Below are 16,936 nucleotides of genomic sequence, written 5' to 3'. Positions count from 1 at the left end.
ATAGCGAGCAACCTCTCGGCCCTAACCCGCAATGTCTCACAAATCATATCGTACGACAAATTTGATTTGTAAGAAACCGTAAGAAACTCTGTCGTTCCTGCAAAGCTTACTTCGGGAACCCGAGGGAATATGCGCGTAGACGCCAATTTGCATCAAACCCTGCCTATCTATGACGCAGTACCCGGGCATTGCCGCAAAACCGATAAGTGCCGGGCGACTGCCTAAAACAGGGGTGGAACTCGGCCGAAAAACACGCCCAAACATCGAGTCGCAATCGTAGTCGACCGGTTTTCTAGGGAATGGTCAAACCTGCAGGAAGATTATTGCGGGTTTAATGACAAACACGTATGATTATCACCTCAGCATTCCTGCGAGAATAATTTACGCTTTAGAAAGTAGATAATATATAAAGAGCGAGCTCTGCTGCTTTCGTTGCAGTGTAGCATAGATTTTTCATTTCACGTTCGACACCGTGTCGTCGCCTCCTGATATCGTCCCTGTGTCTGACGCACTTCGAAGAAGCAGTTTTGCAGCCACGGCGAATAGCAATCTCCACTTTTCTTCTCACCACCAAACTCATTTAGTTGGAAACACACAATGTCTGAGCCTGTCGTTGTCAATGCCGCTACTGGTATGTTTCTGGGTCAATTGCCTGATTGCTAGTCTATAGCGATATGTGTTGGCTGGTACTCATAAGCTTACAGGCGTTTCATACTATACTCCAGCCCAGGAGCCTCCTGCTGGCACCTTTCTCTCAGCTCCCGAGGGAACAGTTGTGCCAAAAGCCTTCACGCCCGTCACCATCCGCGGCGTGACCTTCCAGAACAGACTCTGGGTAAGTTTGTAATAATTGAGTCGGACATGTCGGCAGCCACTAACTTCCCGGCTAGGTCTCACCAATGTGCCAGTACTCTTACGAGGACGGTTTCGTGACGGACTGGACTCTCGTCGCCATAGGTTCCTACGCTGTCCGTGGTGCGTCGCTTTCCATTATCGAGGCCACTGGCGTCGCGCCGTACTCTGGTATCACTGGCTACGACGCCGGTCTGTGGAAGGACGAGCAGATTGCTCCATTTAAGCGCATCACCGACTTTGTTCATTCACAGGGCCAGAAGGTCGGTATTCAGCTCGCACACGCTGGTCGAAAGGGATCTACTCTTGCCCCGTGGTCGCCTGGTAACTACGCTCACGACGGTCCGGAGCGGGGATACGAGGACAAACTCGTTGCGCCGTCCCCTGGAAGATTCGACGACGACTATGTCGAGCCGCACGAGATCACTATCGCACAGATCGAGTATCTTATCGAGTGCTGGAAGCAGGCTGCAATTCGCGCCGTGAAGGCGGGCATGGACGTCATCGAGATCCACGGCGCCCATGGCTACCTCATCAACGAGTTCCTGTCGCCTAAGACCAACAAGCGCACCGATGATTATGGTGGCTCGTTCGAGGGTCGTATCAAGTTCGCGACCGAGGTCGTCAAGGCCGTCAAATCTGTCCTTCCAGAGAACGTTCTACTCTTCTTCCGCATTTCTGCGACAGACAGGTTAGAGTACAAGAACGAGGGTTGGACGGTCGACGACACAGTCAAGTTCTCCAAGATTATCTCCGAGCTGGGAGTCGACCTCCTCGATGTCTCGTCCGGCGGTAATTCTCCCGATGGGAAGATCGCTTACGGTCCCGCGTTCCAGGCACCATATGCTTACCCCGTCAAGAAAGCCCTGCCCAACTTCGGCGTGGCGCCTGTAGGTAAGATTCACACGCCCGAGGATATCGAGCAAGTCCTATCCGAGGGCGTCGATGCCGTGTTTGTCGCCCGCCCATTCTCTCACAATCCCAATTTTGTGCTGGATCTCGCGAAGCAGTACGGCATCAACGCCCAGTGGCCTGTCCAGATCGGCTATACCACCGCTCATATCTAAACCATGACTTCTGAATGTACATACTCGATAGATGTTAGATAGTAGACAATTAGATTCTAGCAGCATAATATAATTCTATGTTTTGATATTTGCTTCTGTTTGGTTCGCCATCGCCCAAGAAATACAGTAAGGGTGGCGGTCAGGGTAAGGGTGATTGGGCGGCCAGCCTCACCTGAATTTTTTTTCCCCAAGGAACTAACGCAAAGCGTACCTTCCGCACCCGAAATTTTTTCCCCTCGTCCTACTCACTTCCGTTGTTATCCTAATCCCATTTCCTATACATAAAGATCCTGCAATTTTAGGACCTTTATTGTAATCTTTTTTCTTTGGTTTATTTATACAAAATTTAGACAAAATGTCTACAGAGGAAGTTTTCCCGGGTGCGATCGGTATTGTATGTGGTCTCGTCTTCACAAGATTGGGGTCAATTATATTGTTGGATTGACATGTGCTAACTCGGTGTTAGGATCTTGGAACCACATACTCGTAAGTCAATTTAGCTTTGACAGTAGAATTGCGATTGCCTCAATTCGGGTACTGATATCGATAGCTGTGTGGCCACGTACGATTCGGCAGTTGAGATCATTGCCAACGAGCAGGGAAACCGTGTCACTCCATCCTTCGTTGCCTTTACCGACAAGGAGCGTTTGATTGGTGATGCCGCCAAGAATCAGGCTGCTTTGAACCCAAAGAACACTGTCTTTGATGCCAAGTGAGTAGCCCAAGTCAGAGAAGAGACATACGTGCCGCTAACTCGCTAAAATAGGCGTCTTATTGGCCGAAGATTCGACGACCCAAGTGTGCAGAAGGATGCGAAGACCTGGCCATTTACCGTCATTTCTGACCCGTCTGGCCAGCCCTTGATTGAGGTTGATTACCTTGGTGAGAAAAAGACGTTCTCTCCACAAGAGATCAGCTCTATGGTTTTGACCAAGATGAAGGAGATTGCTGAGGCCAAGCTCGGCAAGAAGGTCGAGAAGGCTGTCATCACCGTCCCCGCGTACTTCAACGACTCGCAGCGCCAGGCTACCAAGGACGCTGGTGCGATTTCGGGGCTGAACGTTTTGCGTATCATCAACGAGCCCACTGCTGCCGCTATCGCGTACGGTCTCGGTGCCGGCAAGACCAAGAAGGAGAAGTTCGTTTTGATTTTCGATCTTGGTGGTGGTACTTTCGATGTCTCGCTTTTGAAGATCGAGGGCGGTGTCTTCACTGTCAAGGCTACTGCCGGTGACACTCACTTGGGCGGCCAGGATTTCGACACGAACTTGCTCGAGCACTTCAAGACTGAGTTCAAGCGCAAGACCAAGCACGACATCAGTGACGACGCGCGTGCGCTTCGACGTCTGCGCTCTGCGTGCGAGCGTGCCAAGCGTACTCTGTCGTCTGTCACTCAGACGACTGTCGAGATCGACTCGCTCTTCCAGGGCGAGGACTTCAACTCCAACATCACCCGTGCCCGTTTCGAGGACTTGAACGCTGCCCTGTTCAAGAGCACGCTCGCGCCCGTCGAGCAGGTTCTCAAGGACGCCAAGGTCGAGAAGTCTGCTGTTGACGAGGTAGTCTTGGTGGGTGGCTCGACCCGTATCCCCAAGATCCAGAAGATGCTGTCAGACTTCTTCGACGGCAAGCAGCTCGAGAAGTCGATCAACCCTGACGAGGCCGTCGCGTACGGTGCTGCCGTCCAGGGCGCTATTCTCACGAACCAGGCTGTCGGTGAAGAGACCGAGGACCTTCTCTTGCTCGACGTCGTGCCGCTTTCGCTTGGTGTCGCGATGGAGGGCAACATCTTCGCGCCGGTCGTCCCGCGCAACACGACCGTTCCCACCCTCAAGCGCCGAACTTTCACCACGATCGAGGACCACCAGACCACTGTCCAGTTCCCGGTCTACCAGGGCGAGCGTGTCAACTGCTCCGAGAACACTCTGCTCGGCGAGTTCGACTTGAAGGGCATCCCACCAATGAGGGCCGGCGAGCCCGTTCTCGAGGCCATCTTCGAAGTCGACGCCAACGGTATCCTCAAGGTCACCGCGCTCGAGAAGTCGACAGGTCGATCGGCCAACATCACGATCTCGAACTCGGTCGGCAAGCTGTCGTCCCAGGATATCGAGAAGATGATCTCCGAGGCCGAAAAGTTCAAGACCCAGGACGAAGCTTTCTCCAAGAAGTTTGAGCAGAAGCAGCAGCTCGAGACCTACATCTCGTCTGTCGAGTCGACCGTCACGGACCCGGCCATCTCGCTCAAGCTCAAGCGCGGCGCCAAGGACAGGATCGAGAACGCGTTGTCGGACGCGATGGCCGCGTTGGAGATCGAGGATGCCACTGCTGACGACTTGAGAAAGGCCGAGCTCACGCTCAAGCGGGTCGTGACCCGGTCGATGTCCACCCGTTAAATAGACAATTTTTTTTTTCTCCTTCCGTTTCTTTTTTTGTCTTGAATTGTTTTGTTGTTTTAATGCTAAGACTTTGGATGGTGATGGGATGGGTGTCGTATATAAAAGTTGTCATTTCTTTTGTGTATGTAAACAAGAGACGTTAATTATCTTGGCGTTTTTCATTCGCTAAATGTACGCTACTAATCGGATGCCGTCCCCCTTTGAGCACAAAAAGCCAAATATGTGTAAGGCAACGAAAACAGGTTGGAATGCACAAGCAATGCCGCTAACCTTGTTTATTGGATCGAAAGAAAACAACAACAAACATTTGTATATATACATCACAGCTCAAGCACCGGATTCGTGCCCTTGACCCGTCCAATAACTGATTCAGGTGCGTACTTGGGAATAACCCTATCCTCATGTAGCATTTCAAACTCGGCAGTGGCATCCCGGCCTGCAAAATTCACAATCGCGTTTACACCTCCCGGATGGTCTTCGAGGAAATTGGTAACGTCCATGACAAGGTTTTTAACGATGACCCAACAGTCCGTCTTCGTGTTGTGCTTAGAGACTTCTTCCGGCGTGAATTCTTTCATCGGAATAGAAAATTCTTTAGCACCGGGCTTCTTTTCAACGGACTCGGGTTTTGCCGAGGCAGTGGTAGCCGTTGAAGACGAGGCCGATGTAGCTGAGACTGCGGACGGGACGAATTCACCGTTGGCCGGTGCCGAGGAAGTGCTGTCCCAATTGACGACGAGCTGGCCCGGGTTGGAAGGATCGATGTGGAGAGAAATCATACCAAGGCGCTTGGAAGCAGACGAGGCGCCGCCTTTGAGGAGTTTCTGGAACAAGTACTGCGATGCGGAATCGCCCGCCACGCGTCCGTAGACGACACATCCCAAGAGCGACGATCCACCGAGTCGATTGGCACCGTGGACGCCACCGGCGAGCTCACCGCATGCGTAGAGGCCATCGAACGGTGTCTTCGATTGAGCGTGCAAGACCTGTGCCTTGTCAGTGATTTCGACGCCGCCCATGGTGAAATGTAAGACAGGCGTGACAAGCGCGACGTGGAAGTTGTCGTCGTTGATGTCCAGTGGGAGGTTGTGGAAGTACTTCTTTCCGTACGGGTCTTTCTTCTTGCCGGCAGCTATGGCGTTGTAGTCATCAAACACTTTCTTCAGCTTGTCTTCACCGCAGCCGATTTCCTTTGCTAATTGGCGACCCGTCATTTTGCGCATGAGACCGCGGCCGGAATAGTGCTTCGTGTGGAAATCGAGGACAGTGGACGCCTTTCCGTTGAGCACAAGTCTGATCGGGCCCTTGGTCTTGAAAATCTCGCCGGAAACGTAATCTCTGTGTCCCAGCTCGTCGCAGAATCGGTCGCCGGTGCCGTTGAGCAGCAGTCCGCCTTCACCGCGCAAAGCCTCTGCGGCAAGGAACTTCCACTTATTGTCCGGCTCTTTCGGATCCACGAGACCGGTCGGATGGACTTGGACTTTTTCGAGATCGATGCCGTGGCCGCCGGCTTCCATGATCATTTTCTGGCCATCGCCGGTCGCGTGGGTGCCATTTGTAGTAGCGAGCCCGTATACGTCCGGGCGGTACTGCTTCAAGAGCGACGACTCAGTAAAGTCTGCCGCGTAGCCACCGGTCGCGAGTACGACCGGACCGTACAACTGCTTTGTTTCGCCGTTTTCGTTTTCGTACTCTATGCCGAGGACTTTCAGCTGATCGGAAGGGTCCTGGATCAGCTTCGTCACCCGTGCCTTCTTGAAAATCTTGACGCGGTCAGGGATGGCCTCGGCGTAATCCTCCAGCTTCTCCATGAGCGCATACGTGATCGCCATGCCGGGAAATTTGGCATCATGGCCACGATGGGTTCGGGGTTGGGAGTGTCCGCCCAGTCTGGAGACAAGCGTCAGATCGAGCTTGAAGACATCCTGGAGCCATTCGACGGCCGCTGCGGAATTGTATGTCAAGACCCGGATGAGTTCGGGACGGGCGAGATCGCGCGCGGAGCGGAGAGTGTCGTCGTAGAACTGCTGGACTGAGTCTTGGATTTTGAGGTCGATCTGAGTGCGGGTAAGCGCGCCGTTGATGCCGGACGTGGCTTTTGTGGAGTTACCACCAAAGAAGCCTGCATTGGATTAGTACTCAATAGTTGCCGAGCTAGGTTTAACATGCGGATCAACGTACCCTGCTTGTCGAGGACAACGACATTTGCCCCGTTGATGAGGAGTTGGTGCGCGGCGGACAAGCCGGAAAGGCCACCGCCGACGACAATAACCTGATCTAGGAGTTAGAATCAAGATACGGAGCACCGTCGAGCAGAACTAGACTTACGTGGTCTGTCATTTTTGCACAGAAAGAGCGAAGGCGATGAGAGTGACGGAGAAATTGTGGGAGCGATCGAACCATATAACGATCCGCACGAGACGGTCACGTGAATTGGGCTTATTGTGGTGGAGGCTGTTGGCAAGTCGCTCAGCTATAGAGTGTGGACGGTTCCGTGGGATCGAGACCAAATCAAGACGGCTAGAATCCCATCACCAGTGCGGGGAAAGCCACGGCGTCACGTTGCGGCGTAAGTGTCGCAGTGTGGAGTCAGTCGGCCAGATTTCGCACACAAATGTTCACGCCCCGCTGCCATGTGAACGGCCGACGAACTGAGTGGTCGAACCATCCGGCCGCTGGCTTGGAGATCTATATATATAGTATATATATGACCTGATGATGGTGTCGTCGAAACGGACTTCGGTTTTCCGCAGGTGTATTGTCCGTTCTGACTTGCCATAGCGAGATAGCTAACTAGCGTATAGCAAGCAATTCACACGTACTGTCAAAATGATGTATCATAGCAGTTAATCGATATCGACGACTGCAGTGGACAGAATACAGTGACACAGAAGTCACGTGGACAGATGTAACACAGAAGTGACGTGCAACAGCTACACGTACTCATTTCTACGCTTGATTCTGCGTAAATTCAAGCATGGGACCAGACACAAGTAAAGCCGCACCATCGCGATGTCCAATGGGACGAGTAGGCGACGACGCATATATGATATGATATATCATGAGAGAGAGGAAAGCGCCCACACAATGCCCTTGGTCGCTCAGATCTTGAGAGTGACCATAGTAGTCGATTATCAAGTAATACTGGTCTAGACTGCAGCTTTACTGGCGATACCAACGAACGCAACATAATGAAATTGCATGATTTAATGATGCGCGCCACAGTCAACTTCGCACAACCCAGCGACACAAGATATTTCGTGCGTTAACCACGTATTACGTGTGGCTCGGGCATCGCTGTAGCCGTAGGCCAATTACATATCCGAATGGGTCGAACAATACTTGCTGTGGCGGACGGCGACCGGCAGAAATTAATGAGAAATTTGCAGTTGGATGTGGCTTGGGTCAATACATAGAGAGTAAGGCACAGTGGGACTTGCGGTCTGTGGCCGAGTGAAATGAGCAGTAATTTCGGATGCGTTCGGACGGCGATTAACTGAGAGTTGTAATTTCGACGAGGCAGCCAGTGGTACAATCTATTAATTTGACAGAGCAATGACCAGCTCTCATTATTTGACGTAGACCAGCTGTAATTCCGGTGTCGCTAATAGTGCTATGATAGACAGGATGACAAGGAAATGAGATTCGGATCAGGAAGAAAGGACAAACGAGATGAGGTGTGGACCCTGCGTATTGTCAAATCAATCTGACTGTGCAAAGACGGGCCTTGTGCCTTGTGCCTTGTGAGTTGTGATTATTTGTGACCACGGAGTGCACAAAACCAACAATAATAATAACGCTAATATTATAACAAGGCAATATCTAGTTATTATCTTTCTACAGGTGAATAATCGTTGCTGTCGTGAATTGGCATCTATCACGAGTGTCAACAATTAATTTCTACCATCGAGTCAAATTTTCACACTCGTAGATACTACTCCTAGTGCGGTCGCAGTAGTGTGTCGACGGTGCGTCTCATGACAACATTAGTCGACTCGACTCGACTCGATTCGACTCGGCCCTACACTCACTGTCACTCTCGCTGTCCAGTCACTGTGAATGTTCTCAGTTCTGCATACTCTATTCACTCGACATATGCGGCAATTAGCCAGCCTTTTGTGCTTTAAGCTAATCTGAAGTGGATGCGGGAATTGTGGCCAGCCACTTTTGAGGACGGAAATGGGATGCCCAGCCATGCCGTGGTCTTTGTCGCGCAGAGAATGTGAACTAGTCGTTGGCTGTTGGTGTGGCTTGTGGCTTGGGCAGCAACCTTTTCGTCTACAGAGACCAGCCACTTCGCATTCCTCACACCAGCCACGACAAAGTTTGGGTGCCTGGAAACGCAACGCGGTTCGTGCACACGCGACGCGCATGTCGCCCCTAAACAATAAAACCCCTTGCTCCCTGCAGGCCCCCTTCTCTCCATCTGCTGCTACTCCTCCTCCTCCACTTGCTCGTTACGTGTGCACCTGTCACTCTTTTCTATCCGGTTGCCGCACCCACACTCGTTTACTTTATTGTTGCTGTTGTTGTTATCGTCGTCGTCCTCCATCCCGTCGTAGTTCAATACTGCATCCTGCATCAGTGAGCCAATTCCAGCATGCGCATATTGCCCCTCACACTCCCCGTCGCCCTTGGGGCTACGCTCGCCGCCGCGTCGTCCTGTACGGAGATCAACGGTAACTACTACTGCAACTCCGTCAAGGCAGTCGCCTACGAAAACATCGGGTTTTCCGGCTCCTACGACGATGTCACGTCGATGGACGACTGCAGTTGCTCAACGTCCTCCACCTCCTTCTCCGGCAGTCTTGCGCCCATGAACGAGGATATCTCCCTCCACTTCCGCGGCCCCATGCGCATCAAGCAGGTCGCCGTCTACTCTGCAGACTCCAGTGCTGCCAAAGGGAAGATTAAGAAACGCGACGGTCACCACGTCCATGAGAAGCGCCATGAACGCGAAAAACGCGACGAGCACTTGCACGCCCAGCAGCACGCAGTCCACCACGAGAAGCGCGCTCTCGAGCTCGTGACCGAGATCGTGACGATCTACGAGACAGTTTACTACAACCCCGAAGACGACGTCACGTCGGTAGCCGAGCCGTCGCCTACCACTATCCAGACAAAGAATATTGTCTATACCCCCGCGTCGGGGACCCAGGCTGAGACCACCAGTATCGCCGTCGTAGAGGAACCTGTCGAGGTGACTGAGCCGGCTCAGTTGACAGAGACGTCAGTGTCCCAGGAGTCGACCGAAGTCTACGCTTCTGCAGACCCGGCCACGACGTCTGCGACTTCGACCACTGCCGAAGTCTACACTTCCGCTGACCCGGCCACGACATTTGTGGTTTCGACCACGACATCCTCGTCATCTGAAGAATCGACCACCACTTTGTCCTCGGCGTCCGAAGAATGGACTCCCTCGTCGTCATCATCGTCCGACGAATCGAGCAGCTCGTCGACATCGTCATCTGCGACATCTACATCCACGACTATCTCGACGTCGTCCTGGTCCCGGTTTGCCTACTACAACTCTGAACAGGGTGTGTCGAATGGCCTGACGTTCCTCAACAACCTTGGCGGCACGAACGGCTCCGGCACCTGGTCGTCCTGCTGGGGCAGCTCGCTCTCCTACTGCAATACCGACGGCGTGACGGCCGCATCCGAGGCCCAGGTCCTCGGCGACGTCTTGCTGCCATCCAACGCCGAGGTCGTCATGTTCACCGACACCGAGTGCGGCGATTCCAACTGCGGCTACTACCGCGACGGCATTCCAGCCTACGTCGGCTTCAATGGCGACACGAAGCTCTTCCTTCTTGAATTCAGCATGCCGACTGACACCAGCTCTGGCGCGAGTTACAACGTCGACATGCCTGCCATCTGGTTCCTCAACGGAAAGATCCCTCGTACGCAGCAATATGGCTCGTGCTCTTGCTGGTCCTCCGGCTGCGGCGAGTTTGACGCGTTTGAGGTCCTCTCAACCGGGTCTCAGTATCTCACGTCGCACCTGCACACCTGGCAAGGCACCGACAACAACTACGGCGGCGGCGGCACATCCGATTACTTCTCTCGCCCGACCGACTCGACAATGAAAGCCGCGATCCTGTTCGACGGAAATTCGAAATCAGTTAACCTCGTCGAACTCGACCCCTCGACCGACTTTGGCGACTCGATCACTGCGGAATCGATCGCGCAGTGGATCTCATCCTCTGCGACGGTCGTGTCTATCGCCTCATAGGTTTTGGAATTGTGAAACTTGGTTCCGGTTGGATATGTGATTTTACTTTTTACTCGGGGTTTGGGTGTTTCATTTTGTAAATTGCGCTTGTCGAATTTTGTGTTCCCACTTGTAATTGTATTCCCACTTTGTATGATACTTGTTAATACCACCTAGATGTACATTAACTATCGCGATTGATTGTTCGAAAAAGTTGTTAATAGTTTGTATCTATGTCAGAGTGTAGGTTTGGGTATAGTGTGAATGGACTATTATTTTGCTATTATATATTTGCGACCGCGCCTAGCAAGCGACAGGCTCAGATTGTACCGCAGCAAGGTCCATATCGGCGCGTTGGAGACGCGTTATAGGAGAGACGTAGTCAATGTGATTTATTGGGAGTGCTGTGTTGAGTCCCGCTCCGAAGTTCTCGGACGGGATCACGAACGGCCAGATTCGGACCTGCTTGACTCGGCCTGAGGCTATGAATACATATCCTATGCATCATCTAATGTATAACTGCACGTTATTTTCCAGTGTCTGGGGTATTTTATAAAACAAATACGGTGATGATTTGCAAATGGCCCGATGGTGTGCTGCTGACGTCACGATTGTTATTGTTTTGGTCTCCACCGGTCTGTCCGCACCTGGTCGCCAGCATTTAAATACCCACTGATCCGCCCTTCCTTCCTTCTCCGTCACATTTCACCACTGGCCACACACTGAGACATCACCACTCTGTCCTATTTTAGTTCATCGCATCAATACAGAAATGCAGTTCTCAAAGCCACTCCTCATCCTGGCCCTCGCGGCCCCGCTCGTGGCCGCACAAACCGGCAACCTCACGTTCCCCAACGCGACCACGACGCCGCCGTTTGGCACGAACGTAACCGCCGGCAACGCGACGTCAAACGCCACGCAACCGTCCCCAACCGAGGTCATTATCAGTCACGCGGTCGGTCTTTCTGCCCAGAACGTGGCGTGGTTCAGTGTTTTGGTTGCTGGCGTCTGCGCTTTCGCGTTCTTCTGATCCTTTCCTGAAAATTACTGTGTGAACAGATCCCTGTGTGTATACCACAACCAACAAAACAACTGAGCTCACTGGAGAGATGGTGGAGTAAGACTTTGGAAGAAGCGAGTGGCGTGGGGACACGGATTACTGAATGTTGCACTGCTGCCTATACTTTTAACTTTTGTCGATACTTGATTCTTTATAATATTAGTCCTGATTTTTTCTATTCTCTATTTAAGTACCAAGTGTAACAAAAACTAAACGCCGGCCATCCGTTCCCTTACAAAACTATGTTTCACAAATACATATTCTTTGCACAACTAGTAATCATACACTCAGTAGTACAGGTCGCCAAAATCGCCTGGCCACCGAAACAGGGCCGCGTTGCCGATCCCCACGCCCATTTCTGCGTTCATGTCCTGCAGGCTCGGGTGATGCTGGCTGCTCGCACCCGGCGACTCCGGCTGCGGCTGCTGTTGCGGGTGTTGCTGCCGGTGCTCCTGCTGCTGCTGCTGCCGCAGCTGCGTGGTTGTCGCTGCTGCTGCACGGGTGGTAGACGGAGCGAATACTGATCTCGAGAATGTCGGGCTTGTCTGCACAGCAATCGGCCCATGCCCCAGATTCGGAACCGTGGCCGAAAGTGTGCCCGGCCCCGTCACGCTGTTCCCAATCGTACTTCCGAGCGGCGGCCACATCGCCAACTGCTGCTGCTGCTGCTGCTGCTGCTGCGTCGAATTCACGCCTACTGTCTGTCCGTTCCAAATCTGCGAACCAGCCAACTGGGCGGTGGCCTGGCCCGCCGACGCGACACCCAACATGCCACCCATGCCCATGCCCATGCCCATGCCCATGCCCATACCGATACCGGACATGTTGAGGCCTATCGCCATACCAAGACCCTGCGCGGTCTCAAACTGTGGGTGCGCAAAACTGCCTGGTGCGCCGTCACCTAAATCTTGTTGCTGCGTGCCTTGCTGAAGGATATCCCAGAGCTCGTCTTGCACGGGAGCCAAGTCTTCGAGAAGTGATTTCGGACGCGGCATGTCGGGTGGACGAAGATGTTTATCAGACGCGACGGAGTGCGTGGGGGAGCCGCTGGATAAGGGAGTCGGCATTTGCGGTGGTTGGGTCGCCTCCGTCGACGACTGGCCGACCTGAATTATCGACGACAAGTTCATGTCGAAGCGCACTGGTGGCGCCGCGGAGGTTGTTGGCGTCGCCATCGTCGGTGCCGTCGTCGCCGGCACCGTGTATGCGGCGGGCCGCTGGTATGGCGGCTGTTGCGTCGGTGGCGCCTCTGCTGTAGGGGCCGTCGCAGTCACGAGCGGGAATGTCGCGCCGGCAATGCTCTCTCTCCTGGACTGCGTGACAGTCTTGTCCGGACTGAACTCGCCAGACTCGATGGCCGAATTCACGTACGCCTCGAACGAGTCCCGAAAATGTTTCGACGCGGGCCAGCGTTCAGCGATGATGTATAGAACCGTCGAGCACGCCCTTATGTCCGCCAAAAACTGCGTATCGAGAATCGATTGGTCTTTGGTGTAGCAATAAATCATTGTTATGCCCGCCATAAACGACGCCTGCAGCGCGAGGAAGGAGTATGATACGGTTCGGAGGTATTGGTGCAGCCGCTTGTAAATCTGGCATAGCTGTCCAGACGACCGCAGACAGAGCTTGAACTCCTCCGTGTCGGATGCGAGCATCGGCAGCTTCGGCACGAAGAGCAGGCGCATGTTTTGGTGGTAGTTCAGCATATAGTACTCCTCTGACATGAACAACCTCGGCGTGGGTGTCGAGCTCAACGGCAGGATTGTCTTGCAATTTAGAATCGACTCGCCCCAATCGTCCAGTTCCTGGCGCAGTTGTTGAAACTTGTCATCAAGGGGCAATTCCTGCTTGTCTACTCGGTAAATCTTTTCCTGAATGTGTGAAGCAATACGCTTAATCTGCATGATGAAAATCGCGGACGTCATCGAGGTCACGTCGTTCATAGTGCACGTTGCGATCGCCTTCTCGAGCTCCCTGTCGTCACGAACTTCTTCGTCCACATTCGCCGGTAACTACTTCGTCAGTACTCTGCACAAACTCTCGATAATTATCTGCTTACATCAACATCGATATCTCTGTCAGCGATACAAAACGGCCGCCCCAGCGTGACACAAACACTACGCTCTAACACATATAAACTCCAGAAAATCTTCTTCCGACGCTGATCTTCCAGCGCGCTTTTGACGTTCAGTTTCCGATGGAAGCCGGCCTCGACACAGAGTCGCACAGTGAAACCTGTCAAGTGCCAAATTCCCGGACCGCTAGGTGAACGAAGCTGGAAGACAACTACCAGCAGGAGCTTTTCGATTATTTCGATCAGAGGCGAGTCGGATAAGATGTCGAGATAGCGCATCGCGATGTGGTAGTGAATCTGTCAAAGTTAGTCAACGCGCTATCATACAATCGATAACAAACATACGTCTGGAGCAATATATGCGTATGTGCCCGTCAACTGCATATATCTGGCGCCAATTGCGTATACCATATGTAGCTTGAACCACAGCGACTTCAATTCTCGCTCGTACTCTGGAGCTTGCTTTACTGCGTTTGTGTGGGAAGTCCGACTGGCCGTCGACGCTGAACTCGGAGTCGCCGCCGTACCCGCAGAAGTGGATGTTGCCGGAGAGGCAGATGACACACTCGGACTCCGCTCTGGCTTAGTATGAGACCCCACACCTTCCGACGGTGCCTGATCCACTCCAGGTGTTCCCGGCGGCTTAAACGCTTTTAATTGTGGCGACGGCGCTGAATTCAAAGATGAAATAAACGGAGCAGACTGCGGCGGCTGCGACGGCTGCGACGGCATCTGTTCGCACTGTTGATGATCTGCCAGGACCGCTGCAGCTTCTGCCGGGTTTCGCGCAGTGATGGTCGCTAGCTCCCGCGCGATCTCTTCCCGACGGCTGCTCCAGGCGAAAATGTCGCCTTTGTAAATAAACGGGTATCGCATGTGTACGCCATTCAAGTACGCCTCGACCAGTCTCTGCGCCATATACTGCGGCGGGACGGAAGATAGAAATGCCTGTGTGAGTTGCACCTCGAGTTGGGCGGCATTGTGCGTTGTCTCTGCTACCATTGCTGAGCCAATTAACGGCTCAATCGGAGGCAATGAAGTCACACTACTGTCAGACGGTGCTTGATGAGTATATTCGTGTGGAGGCGGTTGAAGAGTCGGCAGCTGCGGCATGTCGGTCCGGATGGGCAACGACTTTGGTAGAGACCGCCCGAAAATGGCGGCTTGTACGAGCTTCGTGAGAGGGAATCCAGATGTTGAACCGAGATAGTACGACGGTGGAGGAGGATTTGGGTAAGTCATTGCAATCAAATCACGGCTCGCAGGCTGATCTGCCGACGAGGTCGACGTCTTGACATAGTTTATCGGCGGCAACGATGGCGGCTGCTGGTGCTGTTGCTGATCCTGCGTCGACAGGAGTTGCAAGCGAGTCTCGTTTGGCGATGAAGCGGCTGAGATCGGCGGCAGCACGGTGGTCTGTGGTTGCTCAGCCTGTTCCTGCCGCGACGGTTGCTGGTGGACGTCGGCGCTCTTGTGCTGATTCGCGGCTCGCAGCGCATTCTCAAGTTGCTGGACATGCTGCTCTAATTGGTGCACATAACTAGCCGGGTACGCCTGCTCCTTCGACACGCACTCCGCGCCAGCCTTCTTGCAGTTTGAGCACTTCGGAAACGCATTGTCGCATCGTTGTTTCCGGACTTTGCAACGATTGCAAGCGGCAATGGATCGGATTCGTTTCTGCGGTGGTTCGTCCGATGGCGGGGATTGTGAATCTAATTGCTGCTTGACCTTTAGGCTAGATGCGGGCGATTGTAGCGGTGGCAGCGTACTTTGCTGACCAGCAATAGCTGCCAGCGAAGGCAGATTGGACAGCGGATTCATGCTGATGAGGGCCGACCGGGGCCGGAATGGAGCCGACCAGTGGACAATGGGACTTAAGAGAAGGAACAAATTTTCGCGAACCGTGGACCTCGCTGCGCGCCGCGGAGTACGCTCTCTTACTGTGGAGAATTCACTCGCTCGAGCCCGGTGCAGGGACTACTCAAATTTCGTGAAGCTGCAACAGCTTGTGAACTTTGCACTCGACTAACTACTACTGCTCAATTATTGTGGGGTGTGAACTGCATAAAATTAATTTGAGAATTCGGGGTGAAGTCTACCCATTATAGCCAGGATCACAAGATGTACCCGGTCACAGAAATCCACTCACAGTCCATTTATGCCCAGACACAACCCTTATCGCCAGATAACGGACACGTGTATTGTACAACGGCAGCGGGGTGGAGCTATCATCATTTCATACACCATCGATACTGGTCTGAAAGCACTGAACTGCAAACAGGACGTGACAAGGCTCAAGCAGCAGAGTTAGTAAATAAACGCGATGATGTGTCAACGGGTCCGTTCTCCTGATGGCCATGGCGATGGCTTGTGCGGGCCACATGGCCTTGGTCAAGCTGGTCGCATCTTCCGGGACAATGACATCGGACAATCCGACTAGCCAGCCGCGCACACCAAAAACATGTCAGGCCACATCGCGTGTCCTGATAGAGACGATACATTATGCTGTCATCAACTACGTCGAGAACTTCGCAGGTCATTATATATGATATATTGCTAGCCCTTATAGGTCAGTGTCAAACTTGGATGCAGCACTTCAAGCATTCTTAGAACTATATCGCTCTTCGCTCTTCGCTGTTCTAAACTTCCACGACCCGGACTAATGAGTGATCTTCCTTTCCTTTTAGTATCTCAACCTTCCCTTTATCGCAGCTTGTCGCGCCCTTCCTCGCTCCACGTCGCCAATACTTCTGTTCGTTATACTCCCACGTCGCTATGGCCATTATCTGCGTTTCGTCTGTCACTTGTTCTGCAGTTACTCTAACATATCTGTCAGCTCTGGTTTGTCCTGTCGCATATCCTCTGGATATCCCTGTTTTTTGTGTAAAAGCAGGGTGTGCGCATATCCTACTGATGTCTACAGGTCGTTTCCGTGTAATGTCTTCCAGTTTTGTATATACCACCACTACTACTGACGGAAATTAATGACGTACATGTGCGATTTCATATTAGTAACGTAGCTGTTATATATCAGCTACTCCAGTAAACCGTTCAAGTTGCTCGCATGCTCTCTAGCGAGTGGCTAAGCCGAAATTAAGTAGACGCAAAAGTGAACTGAGAGAACTACTCGCTCCTACAAAACACACTGGTTGTGCGCGCAATTCCATATTGAATTTTGAGTAACTCGCTCGGATATCCGCAGCTTAAGAACACATAGTCCGGCTGAAAACCAGAAGAGTAGAGTCAGAAATCTCTTCTAGACGGTAGTACAGC

General features: G+C 52.7%; 6 protein-coding genes across 6 annotated transcripts; 4 read left to right on the top strand and 2 right to left on the bottom strand.

Moving 5' to 3' along the window:
- Positions 1 to 295: 295 nt before the first annotated feature.
- Positions 296 to 2,011, top strand: POJ06DRAFT_260955 (uncharacterized protein). Its single transcript, XM_056188544.1, has 3 exons — positions 296 to 631; positions 705 to 835; positions 891 to 2,011. Exons 1-3 carry the CDS (start codon positions 598 to 600, stop codon positions 1,917 to 1,919), a joined length of 1,194 nt encoding a protein of 397 aa, XP_056040726.1. The 5' UTR covers positions 296 to 597; the 3' UTR covers positions 1,920 to 2,011.
- A 263-nt stretch (positions 2,012 to 2,274) lies between these two features.
- On the top strand, positions 2,275 to 4,312 carry POJ06DRAFT_202503 (heat shock protein 70 family; the record flags this gene model as incomplete). Its single annotated transcript, XM_056185277.1, has 4 exons — positions 2,275 to 2,313; positions 2,386 to 2,405; positions 2,470 to 2,631; positions 2,686 to 4,312. The coding sequence occupies 4 exons, from the start codon at positions 2,275 to 2,277 to the stop codon at positions 4,310 to 4,312; spliced, it is 1,848 nt and encodes a 615-aa protein (XP_056040725.1).
- Positions 4,313 to 4,635: 323 nt separating this feature from the next.
- On the bottom strand, positions 4,636 to 6,655 carry POJ06DRAFT_283360 (FAD binding domain-containing protein; the record flags this gene model as incomplete). The annotated part of the gene is made up of 3 exons (XM_056190102.1): positions 4,636 to 6,437; positions 6,497 to 6,592; positions 6,622 to 6,655. 3 exons carry the CDS (start codon positions 6,653 to 6,655, stop codon positions 4,636 to 4,638), a joined length of 1,932 nt encoding a protein of 643 aa, XP_056040724.1.
- A 2,094-nt stretch (positions 6,656 to 8,749) lies between these two features.
- POJ06DRAFT_260948 (putative TOS1-like glycosyl hydrolase-domain-containing protein) lies at positions 8,750 to 10,799 on the top strand. The gene has a single exon (XM_056188543.1). It carries the CDS (start codon positions 8,916 to 8,918, stop codon positions 10,548 to 10,550), a length of 1,635 nt encoding a protein of 544 aa, XP_056040723.1. The 5' UTR covers positions 8,750 to 8,915; the 3' UTR covers positions 10,551 to 10,799.
- Positions 10,800 to 11,301: 502 nt separating this feature from the next.
- POJ06DRAFT_270922 (uncharacterized protein) lies at positions 11,302 to 11,559 on the top strand (the record flags this gene model as incomplete). The annotated part of the gene is made up of 1 exon (XM_056189474.1): positions 11,302 to 11,559. The coding sequence occupies one exon, from the start codon at positions 11,302 to 11,304 to the stop codon at positions 11,557 to 11,559; it is 258 nt and encodes an 85-aa protein (XP_056040722.1).
- Positions 11,560 to 11,717: 158 nt separating this feature from the next.
- POJ06DRAFT_28292 (fungal-specific transcription factor domain-containing protein) lies at positions 11,718 to 15,647 on the bottom strand. Its single transcript, XM_056190070.1, has 3 exons — positions 14,009 to 15,647; positions 13,649 to 13,960; positions 11,718 to 13,601 (listed from the first exon to the last, which is right to left on the bottom strand). Exons 1-3 carry the CDS (start codon positions 15,482 to 15,484, stop codon positions 11,877 to 11,879), a joined length of 3,513 nt encoding a protein of 1,170 aa, XP_056040721.1. The 5' UTR covers positions 15,485 to 15,647; the 3' UTR covers positions 11,718 to 11,876.
- Between the last annotated feature and the right edge of the window lie 1,289 nt (positions 15,648 to 16,936).

This window comes from Lipomyces tetrasporus (genome assembly GCF_029532465.1).
Source record: "Lipomyces tetrasporus strain NRRL Y-64009 chromosome Unknown POJ06scaffold_11, whole genome shotgun sequence".
NCBI lineage: Eukaryota > Fungi > Ascomycota > Lipomycetes > Lipomycetales > Lipomycetaceae > Lipomyces > Lipomyces tetrasporus.
Note: the sequence above shows the minus strand (reverse complement) of the source record. Positions and strands in the feature narration are given on the sequence as shown.